Source organism: Triticum urartu, chromosome 1 (genome assembly GCF_003073215.2).
Source record: "Triticum urartu cultivar G1812 chromosome 1, Tu2.1, whole genome shotgun sequence".
In the NCBI taxonomy this organism is placed as follows: Eukaryota; Viridiplantae; Streptophyta; class Magnoliopsida; order Poales; family Poaceae; genus Triticum; species Triticum urartu.
This window is the reverse complement of record NC_053022.1, coordinates 77,926,335-77,945,218: the sequence shown is the minus strand read 5'-3', so window position 1 is coordinate 77,945,218 and position 18,884 is coordinate 77,926,335. Positions and strand designations below refer to the sequence as shown.

Here is an 18,884-nt window from a genome sequence, read left to right as displayed (position 1 = left end):
AAGGTTTCGAATTTCGAAACCAGAAAATTTCGACCACCATCGAAACCATTGGAATTTTTGAAAATTCATAAATTTCAAAATCTATTAAATACAAATCAACAATTTTTCAATTTGAATTTAAACAATTTAATAAATAGTTACTGTGGCTATAATTTTTTCACATAAACGTTTGATCTATCCCAAAAATCAGTTCCTGTATAAATTGATTCAATTTGAATTTAAACAATGAATAAATAGCTATTGTGGCTATACATTCACATAAACGATTGATCTAACTAAAAGGTCAATTCATGCCAACTGTTATGGTAGACCCAGGTTCGAATCTTAGCTAGGTCGCTAGGTCGTTTCTTTGACAAATTTTCATACAACATGCATGAATAGTTTAAATTTGAATGTAAACAATTGAGTAAATAGCTATTGTGGCTATAGTTTCACATAAACGATTGATCTATCCCAATGGTCAGTTCTTGACATATGTTATGGTAGATGCAGGTTTGAACCTTAGCTATGTCGTTTGTTTGATACCCTAGACTTGACGCATGTTGTGTAGAGAGCTATGTCGACCACTAGGCTATGTGAAGTAATATGTAGTAATAAGGTTTCCACCCTATTTTATAAAAAATGCTAGATTTATGGGAATCCTTCGACGGACGGAAGCTATAGGGCTGGCTGGCCTAATCTCATTGATTCTATCCCCATAGGTTTAGCTGCGGGACTCAAATTGTGATAAATCCTAGATGGGAAAGTAGTGGTTGAACCCCACATCAGTGCACCCACGCAAAAAAGAACATACCAAACATTTCAAAAAAATCTGAAACTTTATGGAAATGATCATCAACAAATATTAGAGAGGCCTGCCAAGTTTGATGGTCAAATGACATCCGAGGAAAACTGTACAAAAAACAAAAATACTAATTTTGGTCAAACAATTTACGTATATTTGAGTATTTTTGTCTTTTTTGTATAGAGCTCCTGGGATGTCATTTGACCACGAAAATTTTCAAGCCTCTCTAACATTTCCTAATGATCATTCGCACAAAGTTTCAGATTTTTTCAAAATGTTTTAATATGTTTTCTTCCATGGGTGCGCCAAGGGTGGGTGTAGAAAAACCACTCTTATCTTCGTAAACACTTTCTGCAGAAACTGCTCGTAACTGTAGCAAAGTTCTTATTTTATACGAACAAATTTAAATACCAATTTTTTTGAAACAAAATACGAATATTTCACAAACCATTGAAACCATGATCCTAACTTCCCATCTGACCATTCCTTGCCTCCTACCATATATTATGCCATTTAAAAAAATCATCTCCAATAACTTCCTGCTTCATCCCATAAAAAACCCAGCCTACCCCTACCGTTTTTGTCCCTTCAAAACCCTAGTCCACTCCCTTTCTGTGTGAACAGCCTAGCGCGGGAAGGGTTTCTTCCTTTGAGTCCTTCCACGCCAGTGCCACTCCGACCCCGACTTCAGTCGTTCCTTGTCCCATTCAACCCCAGTAGTACACCAGACGACACCCCCACTTCAACTACCTCGACCCCGGCCACCGCTTCAAGACCCTCGCGAGGTCGCTTCCCTCCACCGTGTGTGACATGGAGTAGCACGTCGCGTAGGCTGTGCCGCCTCCGTCGAACGCGACAGATCGTCCCAGCTGGACACGCCTTCTTTCCTCGTCACCTGAATTTTGCTCTAGGTTGTGACATCACCTCCCTTGTTCGGCCCTGCTTCGACGTCCTCGAATGTTCCTCCCATCCCCCCTAGAGGCAGGGCGTGTCCACGGCTTCCCAGCGTCTCCTTAACCTCCACGGGTAAATGTCGACATCATCTCGCCTCCCAGAGGTTCGGTGGCATAGGTGCACATGGACTAACCAGTTCACTGACTGGGCATGAGTTGGGTAGTTTTCTTTTCCTTTTTTGTTTGGTTCAAGATTATCTTCCTGAACAATTGATGGCATGTAAGTGCATAGGGCTAGTTGAATCACACTTTTGTGGAGTATTGCCCCTGTTTGTATATCTTCCCAATGAAGTGCTTAGGCGGGCATTATGATGAGTGTTTTGATCACACTAGAGGCATCACTAGTCTCGAGTGAATTGACTAGCTGATATCTGCACGAATTGAGATGGTTACACAAGGAAAGTTTTAATTTATATGAGGTTTTGGCAAAATTGGATTTGATTTGAGTATGGGTAGGGAATCACAATAAGTGTTTCGATTTAGTGAAGATTTTGGTAAGATAACACATTTTTTTTTGATTTCATTGAGGCTTTGGTAACATTTGATTTTATTGGGTTTGAGTTTGAGTAGAGGAACACAAGAAAAAAAGACGATTTAGTTGAGGTTTGTTAAGATTTGATTTTGTAGCGGAATACAAGAATTTTTCTGGATTAGTTGGGCTGTTGGTAAGATTCGATAGTTAATGCATGATGTGAAGGGAGGGGTGACGTACAGAAGAAAAAACTAAATAGTGGAAGGGCAAAGATGGAAGCGAACATACAACAATGAACTCCCATTTAGTATTACTCAAAAAAAAAAGAACTCCCATTTAGTAGAGATATTTCCACTTTTAACTGAGATGCAAGTGATTAGAGAGTCTCGTTTCTCCCTGGGTTGGGTGGGTTGGTTTTGGGTGATTTCGAGCAGTCCAAATATTTTCCCCGGGTTTGTAAAAGCCTGCTATGCTAAGCCTGTATGGCAATCTGCGCTTGAAGATGCGAAGTCGCCTTGGTGTCGCATGCCCGCATGCCTTTCTTTTTTGGGACCAACTAGTTAACAAGTACCCTTTCGGGGAATACTCCGCGAGCATCCGGGAGCGTTTTCCCTGTTGACATGTGATGCGCCCAGGCCAGTCGCACGTTGGACGCACTAGGGGATGATTTTTTTTAAAAAAAATTTGCACACCTTTTTTTGAATTTTTAGATTATGCTTGTTTTTTTCTAGGTTTTCGGCATTTTTAAGTTTTTTGTACTTATTTTTCTCCCGTGAAGCACACGTGCGAAAAGCATAGATGTGCTTCTCCGTGAAGCACACTTGTGCTTTTTATAACTGTGCTTTCTCAAAACTAAAAAAGCACAGTTGTGCTTCCCAGAAAGTATGGAGCATGATTGTGTTTCTTGAAAAGTGAAAAGGCGCAAATGTGTTAAAAAGGTGAAAAAGCACGGTTTCAATTTTATTTTTGGGTTTCTTTTTTTGAATATCGTTTTCCCTTTCTGTCTCCATTTTATTTTTCAATTTTTGGTTTGTTCCAAAAAAGTTCACCAAAACCTACTACTGAGATCTAGTTTCGAAGATCTCGATGCGAGAAATAGGTGAAAACAGTTCGTGATTTGGACTCACAATTCGTGAGATAAAACGTTTTGAAAAAACAGATGAACGAAAAAAACACACAAAACTCTCATATTGCAACACGAAAGGCATTTTCCTTATTTAATACGGTTTTGCTATTTCTCACGTGCCTAATTTTTATGTTGCATCAGTCACTTTTCTCTTTTTTCCTTCTTCCCAACCTGACCAGAGAAGAATAACCCGACTATCTATTTTAGGGGGCAGCCATGGCCTCATTATTTATCGTAGGGGGAAGCCACAACCCCATTATCTATCTTAGGGATGGGGTGCAGGGGATCGTCAGAGGCTTTCACCAGTGGTGTGAGGCTTAGAGGGGTGGCCGGCGTGATGGCTAGCAACGGCAGTGGCGGTTGGTTGAGGGGAGGGCAGGGGGCGGCGAGCCAGTGCGTGGTAGCGCCCGCCGACTACAGGGGGTGGAGGTAGGCGGATGGGCAAGGAGGAAAGCTACAGGGAGGAGGAACAAGATGAACAAGTCGCGTCATGAATTTAGGCCGTTGGATATTGAGCCTTTTTTCTGCCACCTGTTAAAATAGACGGCCCCTATTTAACAAGGTTGCCCTTGATCAGACACATGCAACAAATAAAAGATGAACAAGTCGCGTCATGAATTTAGGCCGTTGGATATTGAGCCTTTTTTCTGCCACCTGTTAAAATAGACGGCCCCTATTTAACAAGGTTGCCCTTGATCAGACACATGCAACAAATAAAAGATGAACAAGTCGCGTCATGAATTTAGGCCGTTGGATATTGAGCCTTTTTTCTGCCACCTGTTAAAATAGACGGCCCCTATTTAACAAGGTTGCCCTTGATCAGACACATGCAACAAATAAAAGATGAACAAGTCGCGTCATGAATTTAGGCCGTTGGATATTGAGCCTTTTTTCTGCCACCTGTTAAAATAGACGGCCCCTATTTAACAAGGTTGCCCTTGATCAGACACATGCAACAAATACTACTTCCTCTAGAAACGTTCCCGATTGTAATGTGCGCATATTATATGCGTAGTACTGAGTTAGGGCGGATAGTGCCTGATATCAAAAGATGACAACCAGATTTCTATGCCTAATATGACTGAGCAAAGCGTACAACCATCCATTCATCACAGTGGAAAGTGCTACATGACGCCAACTTGACAGAAAACAAACTCTTTTTTTTTAATAGTTTGGATTGCTTAGCACATGTGTCACATTGTAATAGTACTCCGCATACAAATGGATGTCAGTGAGCTTATGCATCGTCTGACCAGTTAGTGGAATATTGCAGATAACATGGTAGTCTCTGATGCTGCTCAAGGACGCATATATCACTCATTGGTTACTACTAGTGTTTCTTCATTCACATCAAAAGCTTTCCTTGCTTGCTTGAGCTCTTCATTCATGGAGAGTAGCTCGGTAGCACGGTGCAGTTTCCGCATATCCTAGGGAAAAAAAGTGAAATGCAAATGCTTAGCTTTGGCGAACTCTGGTGATACAAGTGAAGAGGAAATAACATAGTCTCATGTAGTCCAGACCATACCTTTCGGATAAGGTAAAGAAAATCCTCTGTCAAGAGCTTCCCCCTCTTTGAAGCCACATTCTGAGCCTTGTGGACCTGGGAAAAGGCACACCATGGATTCACTCGGCTATGGAACCATAAACTACTCTAAAAAAAACAATGGAATTATAAACAGCTATGAACTTGAAAAACAAACTGGCATAACTGGTTAAATATGGCGCAATTCTGGATTTCTTGGTTCAACATGAATGGTTTGTGTTGAAAGTTGTGGCAGGTAGATGAGTTACTCATTTGTGTACAATACATTTATTTGAAATCAAATTGACTCACTATCGTACAGTGCAAGATGTCAATCCATATTCAGATTATTAATCAAGAAAAAACAGTTACCCAATTATGTCTATTTGCATAGGAAACTACCCAAAACTTCCTAAGTGTACTTAATGGACTCTACTGAAAAGATGAATAATGGTTCAATGGGTCATGCTATCCTCAACAAGACCTTCTATCTGTGCATAGTGTGTATTCTTTTACCAGGCCAAACATAAACTACATAGTTGTACAAATGGCAGAAAATGGGTCACGCAATCCTCAACAAGACCTTTCTATCTGTGAACAGTATGTATTCTTTTAGCAGGCCAAACATAAACTAAACAGCTGTACAAATGCAAGAGAAACTTACGAGGTCAGTAACATATTCTACAACAATGTCCTCCACAAGTGCAACTGTTTCTGGAAGTGGCTGCAAAACCAGCAAAAAAAAGTCAGTTGCATCGTAAGTCCAGAGCATCTAAGATTTAAAAGGGGAATAACATGTTCCTTTACTCCATCTTTTTTTTATTTTTGAGATCTCTAGTAGGAGCATTGACTTATTTACTATGCGAAGAGTGAAACTAAAATATTACAAGGCCCGCCAGGCTATCCACACAGCAGCACCGAAAAGAAATGAGAGGCAATAGATGCTAGCTGGCAAAAAACTAGGGGTTCCTCTAGGACCTGCCCAACAGAAAGGCATCCGGTTCAGCTCGCCCTGAACATGAGAGGCCAAACGGCCAGTAGCCACTCACGATGAAAAAACTAGCAGTTCCTTCCACACATTCAACATAACATAGATGAACAGCACACATAATTTTAATTTTCAATAGAGATTGCAAGCAACCACTATCCCATATGCATTGACACTTGTTAGGGATTGGCTGTTGTCTGATTGCAAAGGTGTAAGCTAAGCAACAACCAAAAATCATTGATAAACACAGTCTAAGCAAATATGTACTGATTCCAGGTATGTCCCTTTTACTTTTCTAAATATATTTCAAATTTTCAACCATTAAATATTACAGTAACATGGTATACCCACGCCTTGTTTGCTACCACTCTTCTTGCAAAATGCCACTTATGGACCATTGCATCCTGAATTCTTAAATACACTACACTGACTGCATTCTGTTCTACATAATTCCTAACCAAAAAAATTAGGGAACCAGAGAGAGAATTGGTCATGGGTCAACTTACATTTGGATCGTCCCCAAAGCCATACATCATGTGCTGCACTGAAAGGAAACGAATAGAAGTGAGCCACAAGTATGGGGAAAATAAACAGAAAAAACTAACAATGCAGAAGACAGAAGAAGGCCTTACGGTCCTTCTGGAAGACGCCGCGCTTGCGCTTAAGGCTTGATGCGGCTGCGTCAGCGCCGCCAACGGCGTGCGGTTGGTTGGAGGAGGACGCCTGGCCCGGCGCCGCGGCATGCGCCGAGGCCTTGGACTTGCCGGCCGCCGGCGTGGCCGGGGAGGAGTTGTGACCGTGGCCCGAGGCCCCTGCCGCGGCCGAGGACTTGGACTTGGCAGCCGCAGGCGTGGCCGGGGAGGGCTGATGGCCCTGGCCCGAGGCCGCTGCCGCGGCCTGCCCCGAGGACTTGGATTTCCCCGCCGCCGCCGCGGGCGGGGCAGGGTGATTGCTGCTAGGGTTCTGCATCCCAGCGTCGGGGGGCAGGACAGAGTGGCGAGGCAGGGGCAAGAGATTTCGGCTGGCTACGCTTCCTAGCGGCGCCCGGGGATCTTGATCCGTCGGGCTCCGGCTCCGTCTAGGGCTTCCCGTTCACTGCTGCGGTTGATTTCTGCAATTCACAAAGAGGAGCGTACCTGCGGTTCACGGCGAATAAGAGCAACTGTAGCACGCCCCACATCCTCACGGCCGCAAAACGTGTTTGCGGTTTAGAAAAACGTCTTTGTGAGACCGCGGTTGCAAATATAGCTGGCCAAACGGGCCGGGCCGGTCCGGCCAGGCACGGCACGGCCTAGCCTACGAAGGCATGATTATTATACGGGCCGTACCGTGCCGGCCCGCGTGCTGTAGCCTGCAGCCCAGGCACGGCCCGTATGCTAATCGGGCCGGCCCATCGGCACGCTAATTTGCCTTCTATTTTGCGCATTGGGCGTTTTTAGCCTATTTTTACATGTTGGGCCACATTAGGATACATAAAAATAAAATAGAAAGATAATCGGGTCGTGCCATGCTGGCCCGCGTGCTCGGCCTTCAGGCCCAGGCACGACCCTTGACGTGCCGCGTGCCGGGCCTGGCCCATTTACCACGTGCCGTGCCGACCGTGCTACCGGGCCGGCCCAGCTATCGCGACCCGTTTGGCCACCTATAGTTGCAGACTCCGCATAATAGACCTGTATATTCACGAAATATGTTTTTTATGGGTCGGCTTTGCGGCGTCTGATCTGACGCAGCTCCTCCCGACTCGTAAAACTTAAATTTGCACCTTAATTTGATCTAGCATATTGCATTTTTTCGCTTTTTCAACAACATTGAATATAAAAGACATCACCAAATCTTTGCTAGAATAGCAAGATCAAAGAAAACAAGAACCACAAGTATGCATTTTAGAAGATTTTCAACTTTCATAACTGTTCCCACTAGTTGAACTAATATCTTCTCCATGCATTTGTTGTTGATCTATGGATTCTTGATTTTGCATTCTTCTTTCTTCATCTTTGATTCGAAAGAAATAAACGTTGCTTTTCCTCTAGTTGCACATGCAGCCGCATCATCGCTTTCAATTATACTAACGAGTGCACCAACATCTATTAAGTTTCTTTCTATCAATAAATCAATGTATTGGTCTTCCCAAAACCAAAATGAGCATCCATCGTCCCACACAAGGAATGACCATGTTCGAAATGAGGATCCGCAAATTGAACTAAAGAATGAGCTATCAAATGAGCTACCGCAAGTGCACGTACCCCGCCGTTTTCGCATTTGAAGAACACCCATTCGGTGTGCTTCGGTGATAACCCACAAGTATAGGGATCGCAACAGTTTTCGAGGGTAGAGTATTCAACCCAAATTTATTGATTCGACACAAGGGGAGCCAAAGAATATTCTCAAGTATTAGCAGCTGAGTTGTCAATTCAACCACACCTGGAAACTTAATATCTGCAGCAAGGTATTTAGTAGCAAGTAATATGATAGTAGTAGTAACGGTAGCAGTTTTGGTTATATAGTGATTGTAACAGTAGCAACGAAAAAGTAAATAAGTGAAGAACAATATATGAAAAGCTCGTAGGCATTGGATCAGTGATGGATAATTATGTTGGATGCGATTCCTCATGCAATAGTTATAACATGGGGTGACATAGAACTAGCTCCAGTTCGTCAATGTAATGTAGGCATGTATTCCGAATATAGTCATACGTGCTTATGTAAAATAACTTGCATGACATCTTTTGTCCTACCCTCCCGTGGCAGCGGGGTCCTATTGAAAACTAAGGGACATTAAGGCCTCCTTTTAATAGAGTACCGGACCAAAGCATTAACACATAGTGAATACATGAACTCCTCAAACTACGGTCATCACCGGTAAGTATCCCGATTATTGTCGTCTTGGGGTTAACGGAGCATAACATATCATAACATATAATAGGTGACTATAGACTTGCAAGATAGGATCAAGAACTGCATATATTCATGAAAACATAATAGGTTCAGATCTGAAATCGTGGCACTCGGGCCCTAGTGACAAGCATTAAGCATAGCAAAGTCATAACAACATCAATCTCAGAACATAATGGATACTAGGGATCAAACCCTAACAAAACTAACTCGATTACATGATAAATCTCATCCAATCCATCACCGTCCAGCAAGCCGATGATGGAATTACTCACGCACGACGGTGAGCATCATGAAATTGGTGATGAGGGAAGGTTGATGATGACGATGGCGACGGATTCCCCTCTCCGGAGCCCCGAACGGACTCTAGATCAGCCCTCCTGAGAGAGTTTAGGGCTTGGCGGTGACTCCATATCGTAAAACACGATGAATCCTTCTCTCTGATCCCCCCGAAAGTGAATATACGGAGTTGGAGTTGAGGTCGGTGGAGCGTTAGGGGGCCCACGAGGCCGGGGGCGCGCCTAGGGGGGTAGGCGTGCCCCCACCCTCGTGGACAGGGTGTGGGCCCCCTGACATGGATTCTTCTTCCAGTATTTTTTATATATTCCAAAAATAATCTCCGTTGATTTTCAGGTCATTCCGAGAACTTTTATTTCTGCACAAAAATAACACCATGACAATTCTGCTAAAAACAGCGTCAGTCCGGGTTAGTTCCATTCAAATCATGCAAGTTAGAGTCCAAAATAAGGGCAAAAGTGTTTGGAAAAGTAGATACAACGGAGACGTATCAACTCCCCCCAGCTTAAACCTTTGCCTGTCCTCAAGCAATTCAGTTGATAAACTGAAAGGGATAAAGAAAAACTTTTACAAACTCTGTTTGCTCTTGTTGTTGTAAATATGTAAAGCCAACATTCAAGTTTTCAGCAAAGATTATGAACTAACCATATTCACAATAACATTTACGTCTCATGTTTACTCATATTAACGACATAATCAACTGGCGAGCAATAATAATAAGTCTCAGATGACAACACTTTCTCAAAACAATAATAATATGATATAACAAGATGACATCTCGCTAGCCCTTTCTGAGACCGCAAAACATAAATGTAGAGCACCTTTAAAGATCAAGGATTGACTAGACATTGTAATTCATGGTAAAAGAGATCCAGTCAAGTCATACTCAATGTAAACTAACAGTAATGAATGCAAATGACAGCGGTGCTCTCCAACTGGTGCTTTTTAATAAAAGGATGATGACTCAACATAAAAGTAAATGGATAAGCCCTTCGCAGAGGGGAGGAGGGATTTGTAGAGGTGCCAGAGCTCGGTTTTGAAATAGATATGAATAATATTTTGAGCGGTATACTTTCATTATCAACATAACAACCGAGAGATATCGATATCTTCCATGCTACAGAGGGAGTCCTGGATTAGGGGGTCCTCAGACTGCCGGACTATATACTTTGGCCGGACTGTTGGACTATGAAGATACAAGATTGAAGACTTCGTCCCGTGTCCGGGTGGGACTCTCCTTTGCATGGAAGGCAAGCTTGGCAATTCGGATATGTAGATCTCCTCCCTTGTAACCGACTCTGTGTAACCCTAGCCCCCTCCGTGTCTATATAACCCGGAGGGTTTAGTCCGTAGGAAGAGAACAATCATAATCATAGGCTAGCTTCTAGGGTTTAGCCTCTACGATCTCATGGTAGATCAACTCTTGTAATACTCATATCATCAAGATCAATCAAGCAGGAAGTAGGGTATTACCTCCATCGAGAGGGCCCGAACCTGGGTAAACATTGTGTCCCCCGCCTCCTGTTACCATCCGCCTTAGACGCACAGTTCGGGACCCCCTACCCGAGATCCGCCGGTTTTGACACCGACATTGGTGCTTTCATTGAGAGTTCCACTGTGTCGTCATCATAAGGCTTGATGGCTCCTTTGATCATCGACAATGATGCGATCCAGGGCGAGGTTTTTCTCCCCGGACAGATCTTCGTATTCGGCGGCTTCGCACTACAGGCCAACTCGCTTGGCCATCTGGAGCAGATCGAGAGCTACGCCCCTGGCCGTCAGGTCAGGTTTGGAAACTTAAACTATACTGCCGACATCCGTGGAGACTTGATCTTCGACGGATTCGATCCCGTGTCAGGTGCACCGCATAGCCACGACGAGCATGACTTAGCTCTGCCGCCGGACAGTGTTCGGGAGATCACACCTGTGGCAACTCCAGCCCTCGATCCGGAATAGATCGAGCCGTCCGAGGACGGGTGGATGGACCCCGCCACGGAGGCTGCACACTCAGCGGCGATAGATCCGAATACTGGCTTCACCTCCTATGAGACCTGTGTTGCCGGATCCTTGGATTCGTCCCCGGCCACGGGTTCCGAACCGCCTGCATCCATGCCTATCGAATCTGATTGGGCGTCGATCATGGAGTTTTCCTCCGCGGATATCTTTCAAGACCCGCCCTTGGGCGATGTGCTAAATTCATTAAGGTCTCTCTCCTTGTCAGGAGGCCCTTGGCCGAACCGTGTCCGGCTTGAGTGGGAAGCGGACGACGAAGAAATTCGTCCCCCACCCACCACCCACTTAATAGCCACTGTCGACGACTTAACCGACATGCTTGATTTCGGCTCCGAAGACATCGATGGTATGGACGACGATGTAGGAGAAGAACAGGAACCACCACCCACAGGGCGCTGGACTGCCACCTCATCATATGATGTATACATGGTGGATACCCCCAAAGAAAGCGATGGCAATAAGGCAACAGAGGATAATCCCCTCGAGAAGCAATCTAAGCACCGGCATCAACGGCGCCGCTCTAAGCCCCGCCATAGCAAAAATGGCGATACCGTCACAAGAGACAATAACGTTGCGGATAGCGCCGAAGACGAAGACAATCCCCTCCAGCCAGGCCTCGAGCGGGAGGATGGGCAAGCTAGCCCTAAGGAACAGGCAGCAGACGGAGAATCAGAGGATGCCAATTACATGCCTCTCTCCGAAGGCGAGGTGAGCCTCGGCGACGAAGAATTTATCGTGCCTGAGGATCCCGCCGAACAGGAGCGCTTCAAGCGCCGGCTTATAGCCACAGCAAAAAGCCTGAAGAAAAAGCAACAACAGCTTCAAGCTGACCAAGATCTGCTAGCGAATAGATGGACTGAGGTCCTGGCGGCCGAGGAATACAAACTCGAGCGCCCAACCAAAAGTTACCCAAAGCGCAGGTTGCTACCCCAACTCGAGGGAGAAGCATTAAAGCCTACACTTCCAGCGTATGATGCGGCTGACCGACCATCTTGTGGCCGAGACAAAGCGGCATGTCAGGCCAAAGTCCAGCCCGCACCCCATCGCCAGTTAAACAAAAATACCAAGGCCCAGGGTAACACGTAGGACCTGCGAGACGCATTGGAAAACAAAGCAGTACATGCAAGATCGATCTACGTATCACGGGGGCGCGCCCCAACGCGTGACGACGACCGTCATGCCGGATATACTAAAAGCAAATCCGGCCGGGCCGAATACAGCAGACAAGACTCGTATGAACTGCGTCGTGATATAGCCCGGCACAGAGGCGCCGCACACCCCCTATGCTTCACTGATGAAGTAATGGATCACAAATTCCCAGAAGGTTTTAAACCCATGAACATTGAATCATATGATGGTACAACAGACCCCGCGATATGGATCGAAGATTTCCTCCTCCACATCCACATGGCCCGCAGTGACGATCTACATGCCATCAAGTACCTCCCATTAAAACTCAAAGGACCTGCTCGGCATTGGCTCAATAGCCTGCCGGCAAACTCCATTGGCAGTTGGGAGAATTTGGAGGACGCATTCCTTGACAACTTCCAGGGCACTTATGTGCGACCACCGGATGCCGATGACTTGAGTCACATAACCCAACAGCCAGGGGAATCAGCCAGGAAATTCTGGACTCGGTTCCTAACTAAAAAGAACCAAATTGTCGACTGTCCGGATGCCGAGGCCTTAGCAGAATTTAAGCATAACATCCGCGACGAGTGGCTCGCCCGACACCTCGGCCAAGAAAAGCCGAAATCCATGGCAGCCCTCACGACACTCATGACCCGCTTTTGTGCGGGCGAGGATAGCTGGCTAGCTTGCAGCAACAACACATCAAGAAACCCTGGCAATTCAGATGCCAAAGATAGCAACGGCAGGCCACGTCGCAACAGACACAAGCGCCGCAACAACGGCGACAACGCTGAAGACACGGCAGTTAATGCTGGATTCAGTGGCTCTAAATCGGTCAACGGAAAAAGCCATTCAAAAGAAGCAATCCGGGCCCATCCAGCTTGGACTGCATACTCGATCGTTCGTGTCAAATTCACGGCACCCCCGATAAACCAGCCAATGACACCAACAGAGAATGTTGGGTGTTCAAACAGGCCGGCAAGTTGAATGCCAAGAAAAAGGAAAAGGGGTTGCATAGCGACGACGAGGAGGAGCCCCGGCCGCCGAACACAGGAGGATAGAAGAAATTTCCTCCCCAAGTGAAAACGGTAAACATGATATACGCAACCCATATTCCCAAGCGGGAACAGAAGCGTGCACTGAGGGACGTCTATGCGATGGAGCCAGTCGCCCCAAAGTTCAACCCATGGTCTTCTTGTCCGATCACCTTCGATCACATGGACCACCCCACCAGTATCCGTCATGGTGGTTCTGCCGCATTGGTCCTTGACCCCATCATTGATGGATTTCACCTCACTCGAGTCCTTATGGACGGTGGCAGCAGCCTGAACCTGCTCTATCAGGATACAGTGTGCAAAATGGATATAGACCCCTCGAGGATCAAACCCACCAAAACCACCTTTAAAGGTGTCATCCCAGGTGTAGAGGCCTGTTGCGCGGGCGCAATCACACTGGAAGTGGTCTTCGGATCTCTGGACAACTTCCGAAGCGAGGAGTTAACCTTCGACATCGTCCCCTTCCGCAGTGGCTATCACGCACTGCTCGGACGAACCGCATTTGCCAGATTCAATGCGGTACCACATTATGCATACCTCAAGCTCAAAATGCCAGGACCTCGTGGGGTCATAACAGTTAATGGAAACACAGAACGCTCGCTCCGCACGGAGGAGCACACTGCGGCCCTCGCAGCAGAAGCGCAAAGCAGCCTTATGAGGTAAACCGCCAATTCGGCGAAAAATACCCCGGACACCTTCAAACGAGTCCGGAGTACCCCGCAAGAGGATCACCAGGCACGTTTAGAGCTTGCCTAGAAATTCGGCCTCCATCCTAGTCCCAGTCAAGCGGCAAAATTTGCGCCGCGCGTACATAATTACGCACTGAAGATACCATGGGCATAGGCGGAGGCACGGCCCACAATGCGGCTCAACCGCTTCAGGACCTGTATAACTTTAACATTTTCTTCCTTTCAGGCCCCTATTCTCTGAAGGCCCTCTCCGATCGTCTGATTATCGGACCCGTCACGGGAAGGAAACACCAAGGAAGCAAGAAGCTTTGACATACAAGGGAATCCTCAGGTGATCTCTGATAACGATCAATATACCTGTTTTGCATACCCACACGCAGCTTGACCTTGGATAGGACATGTCAAATAGTCATATCTTTTACTTATTGCACAACATGTATGCATACGCTTTGACATATCATCTAAATAACAATGTACAACATTAGCTGATTATTGCATTCCTTTATCTTTTTTCCCTGTCTGCTTATTTACGACAAATCGCACCCGTACATTCTGATGCGACCAGTGCGCCAGGGGCTTCAGTGTACCCCATAACACGGCATGAAAAGTCCGAACACTTTCGACAGTGCGGCACCCCGAACTTATAGCATTATATGCATCAGCTCCGAATCATGTCTTGGGTCAATAGTTGGGTTTGCCCGGCTCCCATGTTTTGGTACCTTACGTTCCGCTATATTGGCTAAGGTAGCACTGGGAGATCTACTGCAATTGTGTCCCGGTTCTTCCGGACGAGCACCTCAGTAGAGAAAGCCGAAAACTGACTGTCATGATGCGGCGAGAGCTGGTCGCTGTTCGAGAGGTCTCAAATCCTTAAAGATTTTTTCTGCTTCGGGCGAAGAGTCGGCCTTGTCCGATTTAGGCATACATAGCGCCCCAAGTCCGGCCTTCCGAATACTAGGGGCTTCGCTGAAATTTAAAATTGTAGACTTCTATGGCTAAGTGAGAGTGATAAAGCTTTATAGTCCGATTGCCTAATTCGTTGTGCTGAACACCTCCTTCGAAGGACCCAAAACTGGGATAAAGAGTGGTCAGGTTTATCCCGAACACCTCAGTACTAGTTACATGGGGGCAGAAGCCGACGACTGGCCAACTCTCAAATTTTATAAACAGCCGCACAGAAGGTGATATTTTAAATTAACAAGTGTTACATAGAGCACATGAACTCGTTCCACATTACACGATCACATGAGTACATTCATTCAAATATTACATCCTTAGCACATTCCTCTGCCACAAGGCGAGCACCATTCATGACATTGTCATAATACTTTTCGGGGTGGCGATGCTCCTTGCCCTCTAGCGGCCCCTCCTTCACCAGCTTTTCGGCGTCCATCTTCGCCCAGTGCACTTTCGCCCGGGCAAAAGCCCTGTGCGCACCCTCAATGCAGACGGACCGCTTTATGACTTCAAACCGTGGGCAGGCGTTCACAAGCCGCCTTACCAGGCCGAAATAGCTGCCAGGCAGGGGCTCGTCGGGCCACATCCGGACTATGAGGCCCTTCATGGCCAGTTCGGCCACCTTGTGAAGCTCGACCAGTTGCTTCAACTGGTCGCTCAAGGGCATCGGATGTTCGGTCCCAGTATACTGAGACCAGAACAACTTCTCCGTCGAGCTCCCTTCCTCGGCCCGGTAGAACTCCGCGGCATCCGACATCCGACACACTGCTGGGTAGATCTGCGAATGCTCCTAGAGAGCTCCGAATTCGGGTAAGTGAAAGGAAAGTTTCCTTCACATGCTTGCTTTGCACAATGAATGCCTTACCCGCCGCTATCTTCTTGACCGCCTCAATTTCCTGGAGGGCCTTTTGGGCTTTGGCCTTGGCATTTTGTGCGTTCTCGAGGGCCTTCGCAAGCTCGGACCCTTGCGTCTTAGAGTCACGCTCCAAGGATTCGTACTTCTTGACAAACTCCTGGAGCTCTTGCTGAACCTCGCCGACTCGGGCTTCTTGCTTCTCGCGCTCGGCGCGCTCCTTGGCCTCTTTGCCTTCGGCCTCGGACAGCGCCTTCTTCAGGGCCGCCACTTCGGTCGTGGCCCCTAGCAAAATTCACGACGATCCTGTGATCTAACAACCACTTTCCTTTTTCTTTATCAATAAACAGACGAGGAATTACTTACCTCTGTTCTCTTCGAGCTGCCTCTTGGTTAGGCCGAGCTCTTCCTCAGACCGCTCAAGGTCCCGCTTCAGTGTGGAGACCTCCCCCGTGCGAGCGGCAGCGGCCAGCAGTGAAGCCTGCTTATTCACATAAACATATTCTGATTAGACTCCTGTGATTATTATTTGATCCTCTGTTCGGCCTTTCTTTGCGAACACCAAACAGAGCATCAGGGGCTACTGTCTATGCTGTAACATTTTCTCATAATTTGATTACTTACCTCAAAGCATGTTAGGATGCTGGCACAGGCTTCAGTCAGTCCGCTTTTGGTGGACCGAACCTTCTTGACCACCGCACTCATGATAGTGCGGTGCTCTTCGTCAATGGAAGCACCGCGAAGTGCTTCCAGCAAATTATCCGATGCCTCTAGATGGACAGAGGCCATCGGCACAGACGGCTTTCCCCCCTTTGCGAGGGACCGCTGGAGGTTCCTACGCAGTATTCGGCTGGGGGCTAGACTTGCTGCCCCCGGCATTAGAGCCCATGGGAGTCTTGCCCCTCGTGCGCCCAGCATACGGAATGTCGCCTTGGGGCGCCTCCAGAACTGTCTCCCCTTGGTTCAGTTCCCTTTGAGACAACACCTCGACGTCGTCCGTAGGGCGGGGGGAGGAGGCGGTCGGGAGTGAATCGTTGTTCATCTCCGACAGGCCCAAAGACTCATCCGAAGAGGATATGTCGATATGGGCTTTGGATGGGCTGCATTATCATGTTCATCATGATAAGAAGCAATAAAATAAAACATACCAAGAACTATTATGGTATCCGGATACTTACGACTTCGCCAGGGGCTTGTCCCTGGATAACCACTCCTCGTCGCTAAAAGCGGCCGCCGTGGAGCAGTCCGGAAGCATAGTCCTTCCCTTCTTGGACCCTTCAACCTCCCCTGACGGGGCGGCCTTCCTTTTCTTGTCTCCCCCGGATGGGGGGGGGGGAGAACTTTCCTCCTCCTCGTTTTCGTGGGAAGAGGGCACCTCGGTGTTATCGGACGATGAGTCCGATACGACCTTGCGCCGGAGACCTTTCCTGGTCCCCGTGGCCTTCTTCTTGGTCTTCTTCTCCGGCGCCTCATAGGGCGCCGGAACCAGCATCTCCGTTAAGAGAGCCCTTGCTGGATCTTCGAGCAGTGGGGCCAGACAATCGATCCGCTCCGCCGTCGCGACCCAGTCCTGTTAAATGGCATGGTGGCTTAGATCCCCCACATGATTATACTGGGGAAAGAAACATCTTACGAGATATAAGGAGCTCACCGGATTGGCAGGGCGCTTTGCGCTGAGTCCGCGATCCTCCGTAAGGGGAGGAGGTACCTCGGTGGACTTGAACAACACCTTCCAGATGTCTTGGTGCATCGTGTCGAAGAGCTCTGCAGCGTCTAGTGCTTAGCCGGGTCGAACTGCCACATATTGAATGCCCGTCTTTGGCATGGGAGGATCCGGCGGAAGAGCATGACCTGGACCACGTTGACAAGCTTGATTTTCTTGCTTATCATGTTTTAACACAGTACTGGAGTCTGGTCAGCTCCACTGATGAACCCTAGGATAGGCCCTTCTCTTTCCAGGAGGTGAGCCGCATGGGGATGCCAGATCAAAATTCGGGGGCCGCCACCTAGTTGGTGTCACGCGGCTCGGTGATGTAGAACCACCCCGATTGCCACCCCTTCACGGTCTCCACATAGGAGCCTTCGAGCCAGGTGATGTTGGGCATTTTGCCCACCATGGCGCCTCCGCACTCCACTTGTTGGCCGACCACCACCTTCGGTTTAATGTTGAAGGTCTTCAGCCACAGGCCGAAGTGGGGCATGATGCGGAGGAAGGCCTCACACATGACGATAAACGCCGAGATGTTGAGAATGAAATTGGGGGCCAGATCGTGGAAGTCCAGCCCGTAGTAGAACATGAGCCCGCGGACAAATGGGTGGAGGGGAAATCCCAGCCCACGGACGAAATGGGTAAGGAATACAACCCTTTCATGGGGTTCGAGGGTAGGGACAATCTGCCCCGCGTCTGGGAGCCGGTGCGCGATATCTGCGGCCAGGTATCCGGCTTCCCGGAGCTTCGTAATGTTCTCCTCTGTAACAGAGGAGAACATCCACTTGCCTCCCGCTCCGGACATGTTTGGAGTGGTTTTGCGGAGAAAATGCGAACTTGGGCGCCGGAGCTCGAGTGTGCGAGGATGGATGGGCAGGGAAGAAGAAGGCGTGGGTGAAAAGGAGGAGTCCTTGTCCCTTTATAAGGGCGGAAGAAACTATGCGCCTCCCCACCTGCCTGGTAAACTCGCTTATTCCCCAAGCGCCGTGATTGATGGCGCGGTTGGGTTACTGATACGTATCCAACGTATCTATAATTTTTTATAGTTCCATGCTATATTATATTCTATTTTGGACATTATTGGGCTTTATTATACACTTTTATATTATTTTTGGGACTAACCTATTAACCGGAGGCCCATCCCAGAATTGCTATTTTTTTGCCTATTTCAGAGTTTCGCAGAAAAAGAATATCAAAGGGAGTCTAAACGGAATGCAACCTTTGGGAACATGATTTTCGGAACGAACGTGATCCAGAGGACTTGGACCCTACGTCAAGGCATCAACTAGGAGGCCATGAGGTAGGGGGCGCGCCTACCTCCTGGGCGCGCCCTCCACCCTCGCGGGCCCCCTGTTGCTCCACCGACGTACTCCTTCCTCCTATATATACCTACGTACCCCCAAACTACCAGATACGGAGCCAAAACCCTAATTCCATCGCCGTA

At 47.5% G+C, this 18,884-nt stretch overlaps 1 protein-coding gene across 1 annotated transcript; it reads right to left on the bottom strand.

Moving 5' to 3' along the window:
• Positions 1-4,474: 4,474 nt before the first annotated feature.
• LOC125548908 (transcription initiation factor TFIID subunit 13) lies at positions 4,475-7,044 on the bottom strand. The gene is made up of 5 exons (XM_048712434.1): positions 6,478-7,044; positions 6,352-6,389; positions 5,522-5,581; positions 4,861-4,935; positions 4,475-4,762 (listed from the first exon to the last, which is right to left on the bottom strand). The coding sequence occupies exons 1-5, from the start codon at positions 6,812-6,814 to the stop codon at positions 4,649-4,651; spliced, it is 624 nt and encodes a 207-aa protein (XP_048568391.1). The 5' UTR covers positions 6,815-7,044; the 3' UTR covers positions 4,475-4,648.
• Between the last annotated feature and the right edge of the window lie 11,840 nt (positions 7,045-18,884).

What these genes read in the sequence shown, in the direction of transcription:
- LOC125548908 (XM_048712434.1), bottom strand. Translation starts at nt 6,814, where the DNA reads ATGCAGAACCCTAGCAGCAATCACCCTGCCCCGCCCGCGGCGGCGGCG. An exon ending in CGGCGTCTTCCAGAAGGACC is followed by an intron (nt 6,390 to 6,477) that starts GTAAGGCCTTCT and finishes GTTTCCTTTCAG; the next exon opens with TGCAGCACATGATGTATGGC. An exon ending in TAGAATATGTTACTGACCTC is followed by an intron (nt 4,936 to 5,521) that starts GTAAGTTTCTCT and finishes GCCTTTTCCCAG; the next exon opens with GTCCACAAGGCTCAGAATGT.